The 23,183-nt window shown below is 38.1% G+C and overlaps 1 protein-coding gene across 3 annotated transcripts in view; it reads right to left on the bottom strand.

Moving 5' to 3' along the window:
- Nucleotides 1–23,183, bottom strand: part of csmd2 (CUB and Sushi multiple domains 2) — a 364,389-nt gene that overhangs the window by 147,397 nt on the left and 193,809 nt on the right. For all 3 annotated transcript variants that reach the window (XM_083523463.1, XM_083523464.1, XM_083523465.1), the window contains exons 9-14: nt 23,031–23,155; nt 18,073–18,194; nt 10,659–10,762; nt 9,730–9,842; nt 3,170–3,352; nt 1,091–1,417 (exon numbers count right to left, since the gene is read on the bottom strand). In XM_083523463.1, the coding sequence (XP_083379589.1) occupies nt 1,091–1,417; nt 3,170–3,352; nt 9,730–9,842; nt 10,659–10,762; nt 18,073–18,194; nt 23,031–23,155 (974 nt within the window). The remainder of the gene's footprint in view (nt 1–1,090; nt 1,418–3,169; nt 3,353–9,729; nt 9,843–10,658; nt 10,763–18,072; nt 18,195–23,030; nt 23,156–23,183) is intronic.

Here is a 23,183-nt window from a genome sequence, read left to right as displayed (position 1 = left end):
CTCTTAATTAGGATGAGTATAAAGGGTCTAAAAGACCAGTCATGTGATTCAGGACCACCTTGTTTTCCGATTTTCAATGAACTAAAACTGCATAATTCCATTATATCAAGCACCTATTTAGTTGGAATCACAAGTAGTTTCATTAGACACACACATCTGCTACTTAACAATTTGGGGGGGGGGGGGGGGGGAATCATTGAATATTAATCAAAGCAACAAACCTACATCTGAAACACCTACAGCACCTGCTTCTATGAGTATAATGAAGACAGTGGTGGTGAAGAAATAGCCAGACAGATGATTAAGTGTAGAAAGAAGTCACAATGAAAATAAGTAAAACTGTAGTAATGGTTTGAAGAAGTCAGACAAATTCAGGGCAAGGCAGTGTCTCAATCTAAAAATACCAATGGAAGAAAAATACTCAATGTTCAAACATTTTTCAGTCACTGCAGTACAAATGCAAATGCACACCAAATGAATTGTATTGAGGGCAGGATTTGGAGAATGCTGCTCATTGTGTAAAAAGCTGAAAACAAAAGCACAAGTAAGAATTACATTCGCAAACAAAAGAACAGAGTGACGGCACGAGTCACCGGTTTTCAGCATAGACAAAACTCACATGAGCATGTACTGTACAATAAAAACATTATTCGAAATCATTTTAGACACCATTTTGCCAATTCTTTACAAAAAAGTTATTTTATACCTAATAAAATTATCGTTACATAAACTATTTGTAACCTGCAAATCACAGAAAACGTTATTTTAATAAACAATAATGAATTCAAATAAAACATATTTATATTATAAAATAATCCCCTCATGGTATTAGCATCGATGGTTACCTAGTCTAAAAACCTATGCTAAAAACTCAAACCTGTTGCCCAAAAAAAGCGCAAAAAACTAAGAAAATGTTGTGTAACAATTACATTAATATTTGTTTTTACTTATTTCTTTTTTAGCTATCAGTTGCATTTTAGCTTTCACAGGTTACATGGCAAACCCATTGTAAAATGTTACAAACCCATTGTAAAAGCCCCCCCCCCCCCAATTGTAAAAGGGGTGGTATAATAACAAACCAGTAACTTACTGGTAAAGGTTATGTTGAAGCCACGATCAGTATAAGTGTGATCGGTGAGAAACTCCAGCCGTGCTACGTGTCCACTCGTGGTGATGGGCGATGGCAGAACATCTCCAGAAAAGCTGCCCAAAATGGGTGACTCAGCCTTTCCTCCATCTTTGATGGACAGAAAATCAAACTGCTTTTCCATGCTCAGGTCGTTGAAGGCTAGGTTAATCCTGCTCTCAGGCTTAGCAATGATCAGCCACACGCAGTGCATGTTGTTCCCGTACTCCTGAGGGTAATTAGGTGAGAGCAGAACTCCTGATGGTGTAGTGAAGTTGAAGAAGCAGGAGACTGAGAAATTAAAAAGGGATATTTTTTTCCCATTTTACTGCAGGAACACGGGTAAAAAACCTGCAAAATTCTCTGAGATCTTATCATTAAGCTATAAAAAGTATTAAACATTTCATATGTGTTCTGACATAATTTTTAAATTATATTTGGTCATTAAAAAATATGTTCTAAACAGCACATTTAATGAAATATAATTCAGAAACTTTTTAACAATGTCAATGTAACAACATTTTAATAACACTAAACATCAGAAGCAAATTAGCTAGTGTTAGCTAACTAGCATCAATCAAGAGCTAACTTAGCTAACATTAATCGGATGACATCAACCATAAGACAAGTTATCTAGGGTATGTGGAATTTAATCAAGCTAATATTTGTTAGCTAAGTAACAAAGCTAACATAGCTATTTGCTTATTACTAGATAAATATTATTTTTAATGTATTATTAAATTTATTGTGTAATTAAAACCACTAGCTAAATAAAACGATAAGCTTTAACTGTTAATTAAAATAGATATTACTTAGCTAACTAACATTACTCAACTGTTAACAATTTTTTAGCGAGTTAACAAACATTTAATACCAATTTTTTAGTTTTAGAAATCTTCTTTTAATGTAATATGAATTTGTTTTTGCATTTCTTTACATATAGTATCGAGGGTTTTCTCTTATTACATGATTCAACCCCAGACAGTTACAGACTCGGGAATATTCGAAAAACAATATCTGAAGCTGTGTGATAATCTGAGAGGTAAAATGTACTACATACTCTTGTACTTCCAAAGGCACTTTTAAAGACAGATGCCAGTTTCTTGGTCTTTAGCTGTTCTTCATTACTCTCAATATGTCTAGAAAATATCTTTTTTATGTTATAAATGTGGCTGTGCATATGCAGGTCTCATTATCACTATGTACCAAATGTACTGTAATAGTCCTTTAATGAATTCAGCTTTTTTCCCCCTCTGCTGCCTCTTCCATCAACTTCACACCTGTCCTAGAACATTGGGACTCATCTGCATGACCCAATTGCTGATGCTGCAATTACGAACATTGTTCATTTGACACCGAGGACCAAATACGATGTCATGGATGAACATTACATTTAAATTGGAAAGTGTAACATGGATTACATCTGAGCTGTTTTAAAAACTCACTGACATGAAGGTGAAATTTCGGTCAGACGTTTAAGTGCAGAGACATTTATTGACATTTGCATAATAACTCATGACACTCACAGGGCAAAATCGAAAAGATGTAAATGATTCGTGATGAAGTGGTAATTGAATGCATCAGGCTGCTTTTACACTGGAGGCTTTTATATTAAAGCATTAAAATCAAAAAATACTTTATATAAAAAATCAGATCAAGGGTTATGAACACTGTAATAATAGCAATGCTGTTAGCTAGTCAGATTGATTAGCAATAAAGATTGAATTGATTTCCCAGAATTTAGTTGAACTATGGCCGGGTAAATACTTTGTGTTCTGCACTGAAGAATCTCCTGTGGCTTAAATATCCTTATTCTCACTTTCTAACAAGACCCCCTTCAGTCCGCCATGTTTGTTTTCCTCTCTTGCCACCTAAACCATGACCTTGGGTGATAAAAATTGATCTCATGCTGTGTTTCCTCTAAAAGGCTGAACTTAAAAAAAAAAAAAAAGTGCCTTGAAGAAAAATGCTAGACTTGACACTTTGCCATAGGTTTGAATGTAAATATAAAGCTTGAACTGAAAGAAAAACAGCAGCACTTACACACACAGCTGGGTTTCTTAGCTGACCACTGGTTGTTCTTTTGACAGGTGATGTTCTTTTTCCCCACCAGCTCAAAGGCAGGTAGGCAATCAAAATACAGTTTGTCCCCATGCCTAAAGCCTGTGCCTTCTCGCTTGCCGTAGGCTGGGATTCCAGGGTCTCCGCATCCTCCCTGGTCAATTTCTAAGAGATCAGACAAAGAAACATGTTGGAGGTTGTGTTTATGAACCAACGGAGCTCCCATAATAAAGCTGGAAATATAAAGCAAGTCAATAAAACACAATCCGGCCAATTGTCTTTAAGAGAAAGAAAGCCCTCCCTGTAGCACCTGAACTTGAGTAAAGGTCAGGAGTCTGAACTGTGCTTTGATAGAAACTACCCTTATAGTGTGATCCATTCTCGCTAAAGAGGAAATCAAGTGGAAATGATAACTTCTATAATGTCAGGGGAAGTGAACTGGGAGGTGACAGACAGAGTAGGAGTAAGGGAAAGAGACAGCCATGTCAAAACCCTTTTTTTTTTTTTTTTTTTTTTTTCATGCGTGTGTGTGTATACTCACACTCTGATTTTGCCTCCATACAGCTTCACTTGAGAAAGATTTGCAGCGAAAAAAATTACAAAATAGATGCAATGTGTCTAGACAGGTCAAGTGGTTCATTTTTTTTGGCTGGTGCTGCCTGCAAGGTTTATGAATTCCTATGCAGGATATACAGGATGTCATTAAGAATTTAACCTGAACTTGTTCTTGAAGCTGGATGAATAGAAGGACCGGTTTGTTTGCACAAAGCAGCATGTAATTATGTCCTGCCTGCATCCTAATAAAGAATGGCTCAGCAGGCACCTAATTTAGAAAGTCGAGGAAGTGGACGGTATCTATTCTGAGCCGATCTGTCACCGCACCAGCCGAGCGCAAGTCTACATTTTACGCGACCGTCATTTGTGGAAGCGTCTTGGAAGTCTTTTTCGAAGTGTTGAGTTCTGTCTCTCTCTCTATTTATCTCCCTCGCTTCCTTTTGTTTCGCTCGTGCCAAGAGCATGTCACCTGCATGCAAACTGGCCATGTTGTTATTGTTTTTCCTGACTGGCCCCCGGCTCTTAATGAATTCCCTTTTTCTCTTTCTCCTCTCTATCTTGTCCTCATCCTTTTACCTGTCTTGGCATGCCAGGCCTCATTTGTGAGCAACAGCAAAATACAGAGGCAAGCACTGAGAAAATAGAGACCGGAGAGACATGTGTGAGTTCTGTCTCTGGGGAAAACGATTCAAAATAACACAACGCTAAAATATGTGTGCTGGGGGTTTCAGTGGGAATATTATTAATCCCTACGAGTTCACTAGAATCTCTTCACTCTCCTCGATCTTGTTCATACAGGACAAGTGTAGGAGAGCATTATTTAGGAGGGACTGAGATGAGGGAATCTGCTGAGGCACCATGTTAGATATGAAAAGGCGTTTAGACTAAGCATTTGTGCTAAACACTGAGCTCAGTGCCTTGTCTGGATTGTTTATGACAGGTGTAGCAGTCAAAATCCTTACTCAAGGGTAATGCGGTTACTTTAAGAAAACCATGACTCAGGTAAAAGCGAAACAAGTCACCAAAATAACATCAGAACAGGGAGAAATTGAATATGAACAAATGTATTTGTAAATCCTTCCCACCAGTATTTACACAAGGAAAATAGTATTTATGGTATTCCTAGAAATTCAATTAGTTCTAAAAAAAACAAATGTATTGCTAAAGGTTTGGGTAAATATGCATATTAGAAGACTCACTAATAGAAAACATTAACTGATTCCAATTGTTATTTTGTTCTTATAAACAAATTAGGTTGTCAAATATAACAGCTTCCACGACACACAGAAGAGAGGCTTCGTCTTAATACTTTCATATAGAATTGCATATTTCCTTTCATTCATTTTAAAGGAACGACTTAAAAAAAAAAAAAAAAACGTATGCAAAATAACTTATGCCAAATGGGCAAATAAAAGTTGACGGAAAGCTATTAGTGGTTCGCATTATAAAGTATGAAAAGAATCTGCAGCATTGAAAATGTCTGGTAAGTGTTTTACTTGGTGTATAAACCCACAAACAACTTCATTACATAATTCGTTAACAGACCCAGACAACAGCAATAATGGGGATGAAATTAAAAGTAAAGCAATATAAAATGAATATGAATATTTTATTTGAATGCACAACATGCATTATAGCATATAGAATATGCACTGTATGTGAGATAATGCTATGAATGGATGAATTGAGAGATGTTAGATTTCATCCAGACTAAAACTAGAAAAATTCCTTTAAAATCAAATAGAAAATGACAGTTTTCAAGTAAAACAAGTAAATATTTGGTAACATGTCCCTCGCTTGCAATAACTGCTTCAGCGACCTACTGACATCGCTATCTTTTGTGATGCTTTTTACCACACTTTCAGTATTAGTAGTTGTTTAATTTGTTGGTTTTCAGAGAAGCTTAGGAGCTTTGAGTTCTCCCTTCAGTCTCCACTTTAGCAAGTGAAATACATGCTGCATAAAGATAAGGTCTGTTGATTGACTTGGCCAGTCATAAACCTTGCACTTGTTTTTCCCTGATGAAGCCCTTTGTCGTGTTGGCAGTGTGTTCTGGGTCATTGTTTTCTCCCAATGAAGTTAAATGCATTCCGGTCTTCGCATACGGTAGGTTTGTCTATTTTAACAGCAAATTCAGTATATGTAGGCAAAACCCAGGACTCAAACCAAGAGTCAACAGTCAGAGAGGTAAACTTTTTACACTTCATCTTCTGGTTTTCATTGACGGCTAAAAACTACAAATATGTCACACGAAAACGAGCAGAAGCCGAAGTTCAACAGAACAGAGGTGCGTTTAATGAGGAAGGGAATGTAGAGAAACCAAACCAGCTATAAACACGGGAACACAGGATACACCTGCAAAGAGTAGTTCATGTGATAAATCCACAGGGTAGATCCTTAGCGCGATAAATCCATAGAGTGAATCCTCAACAAGATAGTCCATAAGAATGGTAGTCATAAGGTTCAGTGATGTTCTCCAGACTAATCGGTAGCGTGGACGGGGAGTGCTTGGAAGTGTGTGCTTATGTAGTGTGTGAGCTGATGAGTGTCAGGTGTGTGTGATTATTAGAATGGGGAGCTGCTAGGAGGAATGTGTGGTTCAAGTGAAGGTGTGGCTGGTGGATCCCTGACAGAATACAAGTACAGTTTATTACAAAGAAGTGTCTTTGTAATAAACGGCACTTGTATTAGTAGTACTTCAATCTCAGGTGATGTATTTGTGCTATTGTATGACATCTTCTAAAAAACTCGCAGTAATGTGGGAGTGTATGACACACCACCTCATGATTCTCTGTTTCTCTGCATTCATAACATGGGCTACACTAATAGAAACTCCTACATGGGCACAGCAAGCAGGTAAGACATAAGGCCTCTGGCAGGTTTACACAATCTCTCTCTCTCTCTCTCTCTCTCTCTCTCTCTCTCTCTCTCTCTCTCTCTCTCTCTCTCTCTGTCTCTCTCTCTTTCTCTCTCTCTCTCTCTCTTTCTCCCTCTGTTGTCATGGCTTGTGTACTCACACCTGCATGTCAGAGCTCCTGCAGATGTCCTCTGTCTGGGCTAAAACGCACTCTCTCTCACTAGGAGCTGACATGTGCAGTTTTATAAGGCCTTTCTTATTTACCAATTTCAATTTTCCACTGATTTATTTTCCTCACGCTTTCCTCCTTTTATCCCTATTGCAAATCCAGATGGAAGTCACTGACTTCCTAGTGAAGGATTACTAATAATGCAGGAAGGCAAGGGTCCAAATAAATTCCCACAGCCTTTCAAAATATGGAGGTGGAAGTGCTTTCCTACATGCAACTGCACTTGCCATCGAGTCAACTCATACTTATACATTATGTATACCATGGGTATGCAGTTTGCATGTCATAGGCAATAATGTGATGAATATTTGAAGGTAAAAAAATGTGTGGCAATTTGAAAATCGGCATTACTGTAAATCGTATATCAAATGCTAAAAAATTTTGTATAAATAGATACAATAGATTTAAAAACACATCATAATATATAACAAAACCCAACCATGAATATTGAGCACATTGAATTTGCACATAGAAACACAAAAGTCTAGTCATGCATGCCAAATTAGAGCGTGTGTCTCCTTAGGGGTTCTGCTGTTAGAATATCTAGGAAAGATAGTAGACGGAAGGATGAGAAGCTCAACGTGTGAAACCCCTGAAGTGGTAGTAAAGGAGATGCCTGTAACAAGTCTCTTTTCTCCTGCCTTAATAGAAGATTAGATTATAAATACACTCGTGGCAATAATGAGGCATTTGCTGTCACTTTAACACCTTACAGAGGTCTTATGCTCTAAAAATAAGTCCTTATCATTTGGAATATATGCAGCTACAGTACATCTCAGGAAGAGCATTTATTTCTGAGCAAGTGAGCGAGTTACAGACAGAGGCCGTGATAGACAGAGAGAGAGAGAGAGAGAGAGAGAGAGAGAGAGAGAGAGAGAGAGAGAGAGAGAGAGAAAGAGAGAGAAAACTCCCACTCAAGAACTGTGCAGGCAACAATTCGTTAAAAATATATAAATTAAAAACTGAACATTATTTGGGAAAACATTTTGAAGGAGGGTGATGGGAGATTCTTCAACTTCAACTTCATTAAGACACTCTCATTGTTTTAATTAAGCTGCTTGTGTATACGCTGCTCCACTTTCCTGTTATTTTGTAGGAAAAATATATGGTGCGAATCCCAAGGCTCAAAGCAAATCTCAAAGTGAGGACCAGAGTAACACGTGCCAATTCCCAGTAGTCAAAAAAGGGGGTTATCAGACTCCCACTGAGCAAATAAGAAATTATTAACATGCCATCTCGGTTTTTTTTTTTTAAGACATGAAGTTTCTACAGAGCCTGGCGTCCGGACGTGACCGCTTTTGTGTCTGAAAAGAGAAACATTATGCAGAGGAAGTATGAAAAATTGAGTGAGTGGGATGAAAAAGATCATGCCGTGCTGTCACGGTAGACAAATACACACAAATTTCAGCAAGCGACATCATTACAGAGTCGGAGTGAAGTGAGGGGAGATGCTTCTAAAGATGCAGAGGGGTGAGAAACCCCCTCGGAAACAAATGTGTGCATTATTAAACAAGAGCTTCTCTTTCCTCTCATCTAGAGATGAAGAAATATTTAAGAGGTAGACTGGGGGAGAGGAACAAAGCTTTGGAAATACTAGTAGAAGTTCTGATGACAATTGTGGTGGCGTTTTAAGCAAGATGAAAGGTTCGATTTCTAGCACAATTAAACAACATGATGAACAAGAGAAAAATTGAACAGGGATGATGGAGTTGTGGTGGAAAAATCAGTAAAAACTAGTTTTAAAACTCAGCATTGGATAAAGTCCTAGTGATCTAGTGATGTTTGAACGCATTTTTTGGATTGTGGATGTGCATTTTGAGGAACTTTTATACTACTGTCTACATTGTTAGTGGCACAAATCACACACTTTTTGTTACATTTTTTCTTTTTGATCTGTAAAAGCAAGAAAAAACTCTTACAACATAAGCAGACAGAAGAAAACCCTGAGCTTTGGTCAGAGATTTATTTTATATTCTTTAAGCTTTGTAAAAAAAACTACATACTGTAGGTACATTCTGATTGGCTCATTGAAGCATTCTCTATAATGCAACAAAGTTAAACAGTTTCTGTGTCACCTCACTGCACAAGCACACACTATCTCATAACTCAGTCGAATGGCATGGGAGGGAATCTAAAAACAGTCCAACACGTAGTTCAAGTACAAAGTTAGCAGAAACAGTTATAGATACTGTAGATTTTCCCTCCACAGAGTAAAATTAACATTGAAAAGATCATCCTACACATACCTGGTCAGTGACAGGGGACATATTTCTATACATAGTCACTTGTTATATATTATCATTTTTAAATAATAGATTAAAAGGTTTAAAATGTAGGATCTTTTTCTACCAACTTCTGACTGATCATTTTTAAGAACTTTTTCCATTTTTATAAATTCTTTTAATAGCTTCATGATTGGCTTCGTTTAGTGATGTCCTCTAACGTACTCTCAAGCCAAGCCTATTTATACTGGGAATATGTGACACTTTAATTGTACACATCAAATAATTATGTGCATTTTTATGGTGACAGGTTGGGACTAAATACTTGTGCATGGCGCTGTATATAGTATATAATTAAACGCACCTTGGAGATTGGATTGCATGCATTTTACTTGAGTGTGTAACATGCACTGATTTCCACAAACATACCAAACGTACAATTTTATAAATAAATGTTAAGTGACATGGCAGCGAGCCGAAAAAGAAACAGAGAAGATAAAAGAGAAATAAAGACCTACCAGTATTATTTGAAAATCCAGAGAAATGTCATTCTTATCCACTCATGGAAACACTTCACTAGACGTTTAAGTACTTTACAATTACAGTCCACCAGTCCCTGCCAATGAACAATTGGAGCACAATATGATTTTTTTTGTCTATGTATTTTGATCTGACTCACCCTCATAAGACACTTTAAATCCCAAGGACCCACTGGTGTCATCGGTCTTGAAATTAAGCCACATCTGATGACTGGTGCTCACCACCAGGTCTGGAGTGTTAGTTCCTGAAAGCCTGGGAATAGAAATAGGATTTAGAAAACATAACTCATTTGGTTTAGTTCACAGTCTTATCCTAATGAACTCCACACCAAAAGTTCTGGCTGATTATGGAGTTTCTGTGGCTATGGGATTATGGGGCTCTCTAATTGAGAACATTAGGCCATTTGAGATTTTAAGCACCCAGAAACAGTGAGAGAGTGAGCGAAAGAGAGGAAGAGAGTGAGGGAGAGAGAGTGAGAGAGAGTGAGAGAGAGAGAGAGAGAGAGAGAGAGAGAGAAAGAGAGAGAGAGAGAGAGAGAGAGAGAGAGAGAGAGAGAGAGAGAGAGAGAGAGAGAGAGAGAAAGAAAGTATCCAGGGATCCTATAATGCTCAGCTACTGCACTAGCACTCTAAAGGTTCTGCCAGAAAGCGCACATAAAACAGCATCAATAAAACTTTATGTACACCATAAATTTCAGCACAATTAATAACAACACTCTGAGAAACATTCCAGAGCATCTGGTAAGGCAAACTGCATTACGGGCATCAATATGCAGCAAGGTTTTTTTTTTTTTTTCTGGAGGCGTGATCTTCTTGTAACATTGAGAGGCAAAGTGATTGGCACTTGAGTGCGGGGTATTTCTCCCATCCACTATTACTCAGAGGGCTGATGAAACGAGGAGAAACAGAGCAAGAGCAGGAGGTGGGGGAGGAGAAAGAGTAAGAGAAGGAGGAGGAATAGAAAATGTGAGGGTTAAAAGAAGAGAACATCAAGGAGAGATAGATAAAATGATAAAGAATGCGATGGAGAGTATCGTGTACAAAAGGCGCCCGAGACAAAAGTACTTACACATGAAAGACGGTCCTTTGGTCCCCAATTACAGCTCCATCGCCCACAGTTAGAGTGTCATAGCCACGCTCCAGGTCAAAGTCCTCAAAAATCAACTTTATTACCTGCACACAAGCCCATCAGATTCATCAGTGTACATAGCAGCAACCAGTCTATAACATCTCTAGTATTCAATTGTGCTGTTACCTTTCAAGACCACGTTAACTAAAACATGTGTTATATTACTGTAGCTGAGTTTGTGCTAACAAAACTTGTTGGGTGCACTGAAGATAAAATGTAAAATGTCACAGGCTTACCATAACAACCTCAACTCATCCCAAACAAAGGGAGACGCAGAGTGGATGAGGTACAGTATGTGATACACAATCACTAAGCGATAACGATGTGGCAAGTAAAACAATGTGGCAAAGTTGAGTCAAAAACCTACAAGCACCCAACAGATTGTGATTCGAGTGGCACAAAGTGAAAAATCACTTCCTGTTTTTGTTTAAAGTGAAGAAAACCATCTGAAGAATGATGAGTAAGTGGTTACTATATCCAGCTGCTACCAACATTAAATTAGTGAACATGATTAAAATAGTATAAAATGGGAACGGTAAGATTTACCCATTCTCATCATAAAAGTTATTGATGTAATGCATTGATTAAAAAAGTGTGCATTGGATACAATTTGGCATTTGTCTCGTGATGCATCTTTTTTGAACATATATGCATGTGTAATTTATATATATAGTGAGGAAAATAAGTATTTGAACACCCTGCTATTTTGCAAGTTCTCCCACTTAGAAATCATGGAAAGGTCGGAAATTGTCATCGTAGGTGCATGTCCACTGTGAGAGACATAATCTAAAAAAAAAAAAAATCCAGAAATCACAATATATGATTTTTTTAACTATTTATTTGTATGATACAGCTGCAAATAAGTGTTTGAACACCTGAGCAAGTCAATGTTAATATTTGGTACAGTAGCATTTGTTTGCATTTACAGATGTCAAACGTTTCCTGTAGTTTTTCACCAGGTTTGCACACACTGCAGGAGGGATTTTGGCCCACTCCTCCACACAGATCTTCTCTAGATCAGTCAGGTTTCTGGCCTGTCACTAAGTAACACGGAGTTCGGGCTCCAAAGATTCTCTATTGGGTTTAGGTCTGGAGACTGGCTAGGCCATGCCAGAACCTTGATATGCTTCTTACAGAGCCACGCCTTGGTTATCCTGGCGGTGTGCTTCGGGTCATTGTCATGTTGGAAGACCCAGCCTCGACCCATCTTCAATGCTCTAACTGAGGGAAGGAGGTTGTTCCCCAAAATCTCGCAATACATGGCCCTGGTCATCCTCTCCTTAATACAGTGCAGTCGCCCTGCCCCATGTGCAGAAAAAACCCCCAAAGCATGATGCTACCACCCCCATGCTTCACAGTTGGGATGGTGTTCTTGGGATGGTACTCATCATTCTTCTTCCTCCAAACACGTTTAATGGAATTATGACCCAAAAGTTCTATTTTGGTCTCATCTGACCACATGACTTTCTCCCATGACTCCTCTGGATCATCCAAATGGTCATTGGCAAACTAAAGACGTGCCTGGACATGTGCTGGTTTAAGCAGGGGAACCTTCCGTGCCATGCATGATTTCAAACCATGACGTCTTAGTGAATTACCACCAGTAACCTTGGAAACGGTGGTCCCAGCTCTTTTCAGGTCATTGACCAGCTCCTCCCGTGTAGTTCTGGGCAGATTTCTCACCTTCCTTAGGATCATTGAGACCCCACGAGGTGAGATCTTGCATGAAGCCCCAGTCCGAGGGAGATTGACAGTCATGTTTAGCTTCTTCCATTTTCTAATGAAGATGCTCCAACAGTGGACCTTTTTTCACCAAGCTGCTTGGCAATTTCCCCGTAGCCCTTTCCAGCCTTGTGGAGGTGTACAATTTTGTCTCTAGTGTCTTTGGACAGCTCTTTGGTCTTGGCCATGTTAGTAGTTGGATTCTTACCGATTGTATGGGGTGGACAGGTGTCTTTATGCAGCTAACGACCTCAAACAGGTGCATCTAATTTAGGATAATAAATGTAGTGGAGGTGGACATTTTAAAGGCAGACTAACAGGTCTTTGAGGGTCAGAATTCTAGCTGATAGACAGGTGTTCAAATACTTATTTGCAGCTGTATCATACAAATAAATAGTTAAAAAATCATATATTGTGATTTCTGGATTTTATTTTTAAGATTATGTCTCTCACAGTGGACATGCACCTACGATGACAATTTCAGACCCCTCCATGATTTCTAAGTGGGAGAACTTGCAAAATAGCAGGGTGTTCAAATACTTATTTTTCTCACTGTATAGATACATACATATATTACATATATATAAATTACACATGCATATATGTTAAAAAAGATGCATCACGAGACAAATGCCAACTTGTATCCAGTGCACCCTTTTTTTTTTTTTTTTACCTTTTTTGAGACACTTAATATACACATATAATATGTATATATACAAATAATTTATATAAAACTTTTATCATTCAGAAAGTGACAATCGTTTGTTACCAAGTTACCAATATTTTAAATATAGATTAATTTCTCCTCGCTAAACCGTTTCTCAAGTCAGTTCCCTCAGCGCCACTGCTGCTACATTAATATGACCTATCACAGCACTACGGAGACAGAGGCGTGTCCTGGGAGTCATATAGAATAAAGACATTAACATCTTCCAGGAGACAGAACAAAAAAAGAACATCTGTTTTTAATTACATTTTTTTCTTTTCTTTTTTTTTTGGTACTACAAAAGCCTGTTTGTGAAAGTCAGAACGTACTTCAATAAATGAATAATTTGCTGTCTGTCTAAACCAAAAATTAAAAAGCGATCTATTTGTACCATTTTGATTTGCATAGCATTATATTTTTTCCATTGTATCGTATTGCATTCAATCGCACTGTGTTGAATCAAATCGAAATCGGATCGCAACGCATTATAATTGGGGTGAATCGTAACATATCGTATGGGAAATTGCTGCATATGTATTGTATCGTTGGCTATTCATCGATATGCGAATCACATCGGAATCATTTACGGAGATTCGCATCCTTAGTATAACGTAAACATGCTTTGCTGTCTGTCTAATTGTCCGGTATGGGCTTTACAAAGAATGAGAATTTAAATCAGCATTTTTTATCACTAAAATTGCTGAATAAATAGAGTGCCTTGGAACTCCATTCAGATCATGGAAATAGTTTGACAATTAAATTGTACTTGTTATATCTCCCTCCTTTTTTGTCTTATCCAATTCCCCCCCACACGCCAGATCCCCTGTATCATACAACAGCTACCAAATACAGGACGTAAATTAAGATAACACGTGCTTCCTCTAAGACAACCTGTCTAGCCGACTGCTTATGCTTTGCCACGGGGCGGCGTAACCTGGGCTGTCAGCTACGGATGGCTGAATCGTCAGGATTCAAACTCCAGACGATAGGGTGAGCAATTGCCTATTGCATCACTCAGGCGGCCAGGTTGCTTGTTTTTTCTTGCATTGAAACATCAAAGAAAGAAACTGGGAAAAAAAGACTGTTCTGCTCAGTAGCATCTACCACCAACTTTGAACCAAACACATGAATGTAACATTAAAGAAAAAAAAAAAACATGCAGGACAAAAATGTTGGGTAAAAAATTTTTTTTTCCCCCTTTGCTGTCACATGTAATATGATGTACAATAAATGCATGAAAAAATACATCTGAAAAAAAGACCATTGGTGATTTATGAATGGAAAATTGGCTCACACTCAAAGGCCATTGTTTTACACAAAACTCCGGCATGCATGCACACATCCTGCACACCGGTCCAAACGTCTGAGGTCTGAATACAAATGAATACATTTCAGTATTAACTCCTAAATGCAACTCTAAGCATGGCCCATTGTTCTTAAACATGGTGGTCACAGGAAAAACAACACAAAATATTGGGATGGGGTGTGGGGGAATGTGCTGTCTAATCTCCTTTCTCAAACTGTCTGCCGCATTTCTGCCAAATTCTTAATGTTTGGAGGCCAACTCCTAATGAAAAAGCTTATATAAATGCAAATTGCATTCTGTCCTATGGTAAACACAGTCAGTAATGAAAATTGCCAGGGGTGAGGAGGCAGCATTCTGGGTCAGATCTTAGATAAATGGAGTTTCATCTTGCTTTTCTCCTCCTCTCATCAGTTTTTTTTCCCCCTCAGCTCTGTTTTTCCTTGCTATGTCATCCTCAGTAGGTACGGCCAGCACTTTCTTGTGGCCTCATGGGAAACAGTGGGTGTGGTATTGATTGACAGTTTTATGGGCAGACAGTAAACACAGTAGACTCTCGGTGGGTTTCTGAGAGCTTGTAATCTCCTGAGCTCTAATCTTCTTTCATAGAGTACAAAATGCTGGGAGCAAATATGAACTTATGGAATGCTGTGAAGGACACTACTGATCTGCTGCCTGGGAACTCAGAGCATGGGGGCAGCTAAGTACTGCTGAGTAAATGAACCTCTGGTGCAACACATTAATGTCTTCAAAGATTTTTTTATTTTTTTCGGAGAAAAAATTAAGAATTTAAACCCAAATCAATTTCACTTCAAATTTATCGCAGGTCAAGTGACAAGTGGCAATAAGCAAAAGCAATAATTCAATAAGAACCATTCATGCCAAGTCTGTTCATAGCCTTTCTTAAGTTACAGTATAGAAACAATGTAGTATTTAATAAAGGTAATTAAATTCTAATTCATTATAGTAAATTTGTACAGTGTCCCAAAAGTCTCCATTCATAGAGACCAAAGAACCTACTATACATAACTAAATGCCTATTTATATTTTACATAATATGACTTTAAGAATGCCTTTAGGATTTTGACAAAAGAAAAAGTATTTCAATGCTTCTCAAAGCTGACTCAGGAGCTGCCTTAAGGGTTACAAATATGAAGACCAACGACCAAAAAATTGGACACTCATGAACATCCACTGAAGACGTGGTGCTGGCAAACATAGGCTACATGGGGAAAAGTAGCTTTGAGATCAAGATTGTCTTTGGATGCTGTAGCACTGTCACTCCACTTGAATAAGAACCCAAATGAGGAGCTCTGACCTCGATCCTACTGAACACATTCAGGATGAATTGGAACGCAGACCGAACCCTATTCCTCCTTACCCTTTTTCAGTACCTGACTTTACTAATGTTCTTGCGGCTAAATGATCTTACATCTCCACAACAATGCTCCAAATTTCACGAGAACATCTTCCCAGAAGGCTGGTTAGGGAAAGGCATTGCATATTTCAACAAGACAATGCTAAACTGCATACTACATCTATTATAGCAGCATGTATTTATTGTAGAAGAGTCTGGGAGCTAAACTGCAGTGCAGATCTTCCACCATTTGAAAACATTTGGAGCATCATGTAAAAGAAAAAAATACGACAGAGAATTCTCAGGACTGTTCAGCAGGAAAAAGCCTTTATCAGAAGTTCTCTTTTAAAACTTTTAAAACTCCAGCAATTCTTCTCTCCTCAGTTCCCAGAGGTTTACAGATCGTTGCCAAAAGAGTGGTAAACATGGCCTTTTTGTGACAAATTCAAAATTCCTTATTTTTTCTTTAAAATAATAAATTTTTTCATTTGAAACATTTAATATGTTTTCTATAATCCTTTGTGAATAAAATATTAGTGTATTAGATTAGCAAATAATTGCATTCTGAATTTATTTCGAGTTTTCAAATGTCCCAACTTTTTTGGAATTGGGTTGTACATGTCATGAGTTACATTGACTGGTCGACTAAAACATTAACCAGTCATTGCTGTTGGACACTAGACAGACATATTAGACTGGACTAGAAAGATTAAATCTACATTTAGCTGCATTTTATATATATATATATATATATATATATATATATATATATATATATATATATATATATATATATATATTGCATGCTGAAATTAAAATCTCAGACATACTGCTGTACCAACTGCACCTTTCAGTAAGTTATTAAAGTTACAATTTTATCATCACTAAGTTATAAGGAGTTTCTGTGCTGCACTCTCAGTTTATCAATATTTGCCGCTTAGCTTGCAGCTCATCCACACAAGCGCATTTTCAAATAACATCTGGTATGTACTTAAATAGTGTATAATAGAACACAGATGAATTAATTTGCAAATGAATTGTACTGATTTATTCCTACTACATATTTACTGCTGTGAGAAACTAAGAAAGGAAAATGCATTTCACCGACATGCGAAATTGAAACTGGGACTGCGTCTGGAAAGAATGTGAAACAAATAAAATTCTCTTCAGAGCTGAGGTTAATACCAATCAGGCTGGTAAAGATAACAAAAGACAAACTGATAATTAAAAGTGAAAGAAATACCACAACTAATCTGCCACTGCTGAGCAGATAATTTCATCGTTTTCTGCTTTCATCAGATCCATTCATTTAGAACAGAACATCCAGACTCACACATTGACTCTGTTAGGCGGAATCACTTCCAAGTATGTCCTGCCACTCCAACATCCATCCAACCTGCTTTCTCTCATTTTCTGCTTATGAATTCACCATTTGTCTATATACTTAACAGCTGCTCAGTAAGACTTAGTATATCAGGAAGTATATCTGTATAGAACATTTAAGAGTCCATTTAATGATGTTAGCCAATTAGTTTTACACCTTTACACCACAACAGCTTTTTCTTCCAACAAATGACTTCACTCATACAGTGACAAAGACTCAAACTTTTTTGTATATAATCAATGCTAGCAGTGACTGTGAGCAATGTCAGGCTGACCGAGGTCTCACTGCGGAGTTAGTGTTGAGGTTCAGGCACTGGCTCAGCTGTAGCAAGTACAATGCTCATTGTCAGGTACGTTTCACATAGCCCCAGTTTTGCCTCAAGATCAAGGCTGACCTCACGTCTCCTCTAGGCTCCACTGTGGCCGATACAAAAATAGAATGTCATTACGATTGGAAAGAGTAAGAACAGCCATGCTCCATCTTCATCTGTGCTGCGCTCCCAGAGCCCGAGCAGTGCCGAGTCTCCTCCCTGTTCCTCCCCTCTGAGCTGGCGTGATAAGAGTAGAGATTTGTAAAACCATTTGTTTGAGCCCAGAGAAAGAAATTTGGCAAGCGAGCTGGAGCGTGGCCTTGAACTGGGCTCCAAAGTCAACACTATGGCTTTGTCACTCCTTTAATAGGCTGCACAATGTGACACCAGTCAGCCTCCTTTAGTTTTTATTTTTTATTTCTTTAACCCTTAACTTCCATCATGTGATCGATATCCTATTAACAATCATATCTGGCCCATGAAGGAAAGAATTTTCACAAATCAAAATGAGTAGAGTGATCCATAAGAGCGATCATGTGATGAAGCAAACAGCGTTTCATAGAGGATTATACCTTAGAGGGGTCTGAGGCAGTAATGATCCAGGTGCAGTTTGCGTTGTTATCATATTGAACGGGGAAGTTGGGCGATGTGATTACACCACTAGGACCTCGAAGCTGGCCTCCACACATGGGTGCTAAATGAAAGAGAGAGAGGAAAAGAGAGAGAGAAAATTAAGTTAAGTGTAGATTTGAGCATGTTTAAAAGCAACTGATGTTGCCCAAAGAGTTAAGAAAAAAAGAGGGAAAATCTAATAAAAAATATTGAAGCGTGGATTCATTGCTTTTATAAATTAGTTTTTTTTTTACTGTACTTCTAAAAAATAACAGACATTTCTGAACAAAAATAAATAAAAAAAATAACAAATTATAATATTCCAAAGGGGAAAGATTTATCAGCATTAACAACATCAGCCAATTAATGTTAATGTAAGCCATTTAAACCATATAGAGTTTATACATTACCAAGATGACATAATGACGCAGAAGAATCACAAGCATTATAGAAAACAGGACTACATTAAATGCGTTCCAGGATTTTAAATTGGTGATCAAAATAAAACAACTATTAATAAATAAATGCAAAAATCTGAGTCTGTAAAAAATTTTTTTCGGTTTGACGTTGTTGATTTGTATATAATAAATAGAAAATAACCATAATTATCATTTTTATTAAACAAAAATTATGCGAATGATGTAAGTGACTAGTGTGCATTTACATCGCTGCCATTCATGGACCAGTGGCAATTTTGTTTTTTATTCTGTCTTTTTTATTAAGTCTTCCTGCAACCGCCGAGCATAAAAACAAGCTGAACCTCCTAATGCAAGCCGGGGAGAACAACACATCTGTGGGCACATCTGCTGGGGTTTATGTGCTCCCAGTGTGTTCTGGAAATGTGCTCTTCAGAAAAGAGTTCACTTAAGTGCAATTACCTGTTTCTCAGCACCGCCATGGTAGCATGCTCAGTGATTTAAGATGCCAATTATAGTAGTACTGGCTTGGGTTAAAGCCAATTGGAAAATGACAGTGAATATTACTTTCCAAATTGCCCCCCCCCCCCCCCCCCAAAAAAAAAAAAAAGGTTTGTATACGAGTAGCATGCATCTGAGAAACCTTCTGAGGTTTATGTACTTTTTGATGACAATATGACTTTTCTGTGACTTTCCATATATTTTTTTTGTAGTTTCAAATTTGAATAGAGTCCTTTATGCAACTTTTTGTGTCCTCTAGGAGGACTTTAAAGCTCTCCCAAAATGAAAGTGCTCACTGCTTAATGAGGAAGGAGGGCATAGTCAGTGTTTGCAGTAAATGAACAAGTGTGCAGGTCTGGGACTAGCTGCAGTTCTTTAATGAGCTATGTCTGAGGTGAGCTCCTCGGGGGGCGACACACACACACACACACACACACACACACACACACACACACACACACACACACACACGTCCTCACATACTTAAAGGTGAGTTGACAAGTTGACATTAAAGAATAAATCTTCTAGAAAGTTAATTAGCACCATGGCCCACTGACCACAGTTTTCACCTTCATATTATAATACATATAATCTTTGGTCTTTGGTATTTTACTTAATTTCTGTTATGGGTCATTTACTCAAGGTTTTCTTTTACTTTTCTTAGCTTTTTTATTTCCCCCCAGTCCATTTTCATTCAGCTACCTACTTCTAAACTTTACATTTTTCCCCACTTAATTTTCTGATAGTTTTTTTACCCTTTTGTTTCCGTACTTAACAACACAAACACACTGCGCTGAAAACCATATTTGAAACCTTAGACGAACTATATTTCCCACATATTTCCACAAGCCATTGCAGTAACCTACAGCCAGGAGATCAAGTAGAACAGATTAGATTTGATAATTAGATAATCAGCCTTTATTGTATCAAGGTGTTTCAAGCCCATTGTAGCTGAATTGGATCAAGGTGAAATTTAGCACCATGGTTCCTAAGCCAGAGTTAGGCATGCAGTAGAAGTGTGCAACTGAAGTCGCCTCCAGAAGCGTTTGATAAAGACGATGAGATTGACTTGAACCTGCTGAGGCGTTGTGCCAATGTGGAGCAGTGAATGTTTCATTAACAGGGCAAAAATGTCAGAGCTTGTATATTGAATTGCTCTTTGTCAAAGTGACTCCGTCTGATATTGGCATAGCATATCGGTTTGCATTGACAGGATTACAGTAGCTACACTAAACCCTGGAAAACACTTTTTACATAATGGATGAAATAACAATTTGTTCTGTACATTATTAAGGACAAACTATCTGGTTTATCCGACATCCGTTTTCTTTTATAAGTCTTCATCTCTATTCGAGCTTTTCAGCTATTTACCATGACGAGCCGTTTTTTTTTTTTTTTTAACAACCTGTCATTTACTAGTGTTTAATGAAACAAGACAAATAATTCCTGAACAAGAAGCAATTGATTGGAACAGGTCTGAAAATGCATCAGCCAAATATCACCAGTCTTCACATAAGTTAATTGGGCTATAGTGCAGAGCAGCGGGGTGTCTGTGCTAGTAAATACCTTTCTACTTGAGATCTATTACCTTTTCTGCTCAAGGGCATGATCCAATACTCGGTAAGAGCTAACCAACCAAAAACCGATCATTAAACAAACCAAAAAGCAAAACTGCAACCGCAGTCCTCCATCTTAGAACTGTCCAACAGACTTTCTCCAGCAGTCTGATGTGCCGTAGCGTCCGACTGTGCCAAGGCTGTTGGGCTAACAGAGGGGATGTAGTGTGCTAATGAAAGACTAATAGTCCATAGTGTGATGAATGATATTGCAAAAATAAATCAATATCACACGGCCATGGAGCACATATTAACTATTGTGTGTGTATGTATGTGTGTATATTTGTGTGTATTTGTGACTCTGTGTGTGTGTGTGTGTGTGTGTGTGTGTGTGTGTGTGTGTGTGTGTGTGTGTGTGTGTGTGTGTGTGTCTCAGATAGTAGTAGAGGACACAGTGTAACCTAGCTGAGAAAATTGGAATGAGAGGAATCTGTAGGCTGCAGGGCAGACAGCAATGCACTATGGGTTACCTGAAGAAAAAGTGTATTAACCTGTATGACATCTTTTACCATAGTCACATCTGTTTCAAGATAATCCCTACTGGCCTAGGGTTGGATGTAAGGAGCCAAAAACACACAAATATACAGCTTGCATAAATCCCAGTTAACCAGGGATTTCTTGAAATGAATCAATTTGATATCTGCATCTATATGTTCATGGAATTAGAATAAAGACTACATTCATTTCCATCAGTGTGTAGTGCTGCACGATGCGTTTTAACAATTTCACCTACTAGTTTGTCTACATTTTGGGAAATAGTGCAGAAGTTACAAAAAAAATCATTTCCTAGCGCAAAAGATAAAGGGGTTTAGGCAGTGGCGGGCCGTGCATTTGGTACCTGGGCCTTCGGTGCGGACTTACCAGAATTAATCCACCTCTTAATGCCACCTCTATCAATTCGCAACTATAGAAACCATCGATACTGTACAAAAGCGCAATATAACAACGCGTGGCATTACAGGGAGAAAGGCATTTCACATATGGAGGGTAAATAACATTTACTAAAGCAAGCTCCAAACATCTGCACTACAACTGAACTGGGCACCTACATCATCTGGAGCAGTTCAGAATCAACATTTGTCTAATAACATGACAAAAACAAAAACCAACCTGCTCACCAGCGATGCAGACTCATAATTTGCACCGCTCCTCAGTGGCTGTAAGACAGTGGTACCGCTCGTATTCACTGGTCTGGAAGTGAAACCCTTTTCCAGGGTGAGACAAGCTAGCTAGCTTCAGTGTCGGCTGACCTCCTCACAATGTCTAGCTTTTCTTGAAAAATTTTTTTTTAAGTATGTCCGAGACCAAATGAATTTCTCTTACAGTGCGCTACAGACGTGTTTTGCCAGTCAAACTTTGCTGTTACAGCAGAGAAGGCCTTGCTGGCCCTGACCACCCACCTCTGGGTTTGAGCCATGTTCATTTAAGCACTAAACTGATAGAAGCATTACCAGTGTGTTAGATCCATAATATACACATTGTATATGTAATTGTGTTTTATAATTGACTCTACCCTTATCTACAGTACACCACAGCTGATAATGCTCTGTCTTTTGTTCCAAAGCAACAGCTAGCCATCTAATTGGCTAGTAAAATTAGCTCACATTGTTAAAGGTAAACTTTGATGGGTGTTCAGCATTTGAAACTTAATTTGCACTGTCATGTTCTAAGCAATTGACTTTTCTAGAAGATGAATCTCATAAACTAGCACACAAAAGCCAAGACTTTGTGTATATAAAACACCTATATTGCATGCTAGCTACCAGCTAGCAAATTAGTCCACACTAGAGTTTCAGTCATTGTTGTGTTTTCAGCAATTTTGTTTTAACTGCTCAAACCAAAACTCTAAATAAATTTCATTTGTCAAAGAGTTGTTATTACTTGCATTAGCTAAATTATCTAACTAGCTTAATATAAAAGTTCTACGTGATTTTTATGTGAGTAAGTTCCAATAATAATTATTTATATAAAACATTTTTTGCATTCATCTGGAGCACCAAAAAACGCCTTGAAAATGATGTCCACATAGTTGAAAGCCCAAATGTGAAGAGGAGACAATTGCAGCAGAAATGTCATGCGAACTCTGGAGGACAATCACAATCAGAAAATTAGTAAAGCTTAATAAAGTAATTAATCAGCACTGAGTGTGGTTAAATAAGCTGATTAGTAAAGAGATAGGCATCTTATCCCTCTTAGGAAATCTGTTACACAGATTGTCTCGCTTAGTCTCTCTCTCTTTATCTCTCTCTCTTTCTCTCTTTCTGTCCTCATCCAAATTCTATTCTTTTCTCTGTTATATAAGCATTAGAAAAGCACATGTGAAGCACGTGGGATGTTTTTTACATGATCGAAATTCAGCATCGAGCACTTGAGCATGACTGATACCTCTACAGATGGGCCGGTCGTCACTCCAGCCTACGTAGTTGTCAGTCACGCGCATGCAGGTTATGCTCTTGGAGCCCTGCAGCTCGTAACCTTCATCACAGGAGAAGTGCACTGTGGCCCCACGTCTGCAAATCAGAAAAGCATTAACGCTCA

Source organism: Silurus aristotelis (assembly GCF_946808225.1).
Source record: "Silurus aristotelis genome assembly, chromosome: 21".
Lineage (NCBI taxonomy): Eukaryota > Metazoa > Chordata > Actinopteri > Siluriformes > Siluridae > Silurus > Silurus aristotelis.
The sequence above is the reverse complement of the archived record's forward strand: the minus strand, read 5'-3'. Positions and strand labels throughout refer to the sequence as shown.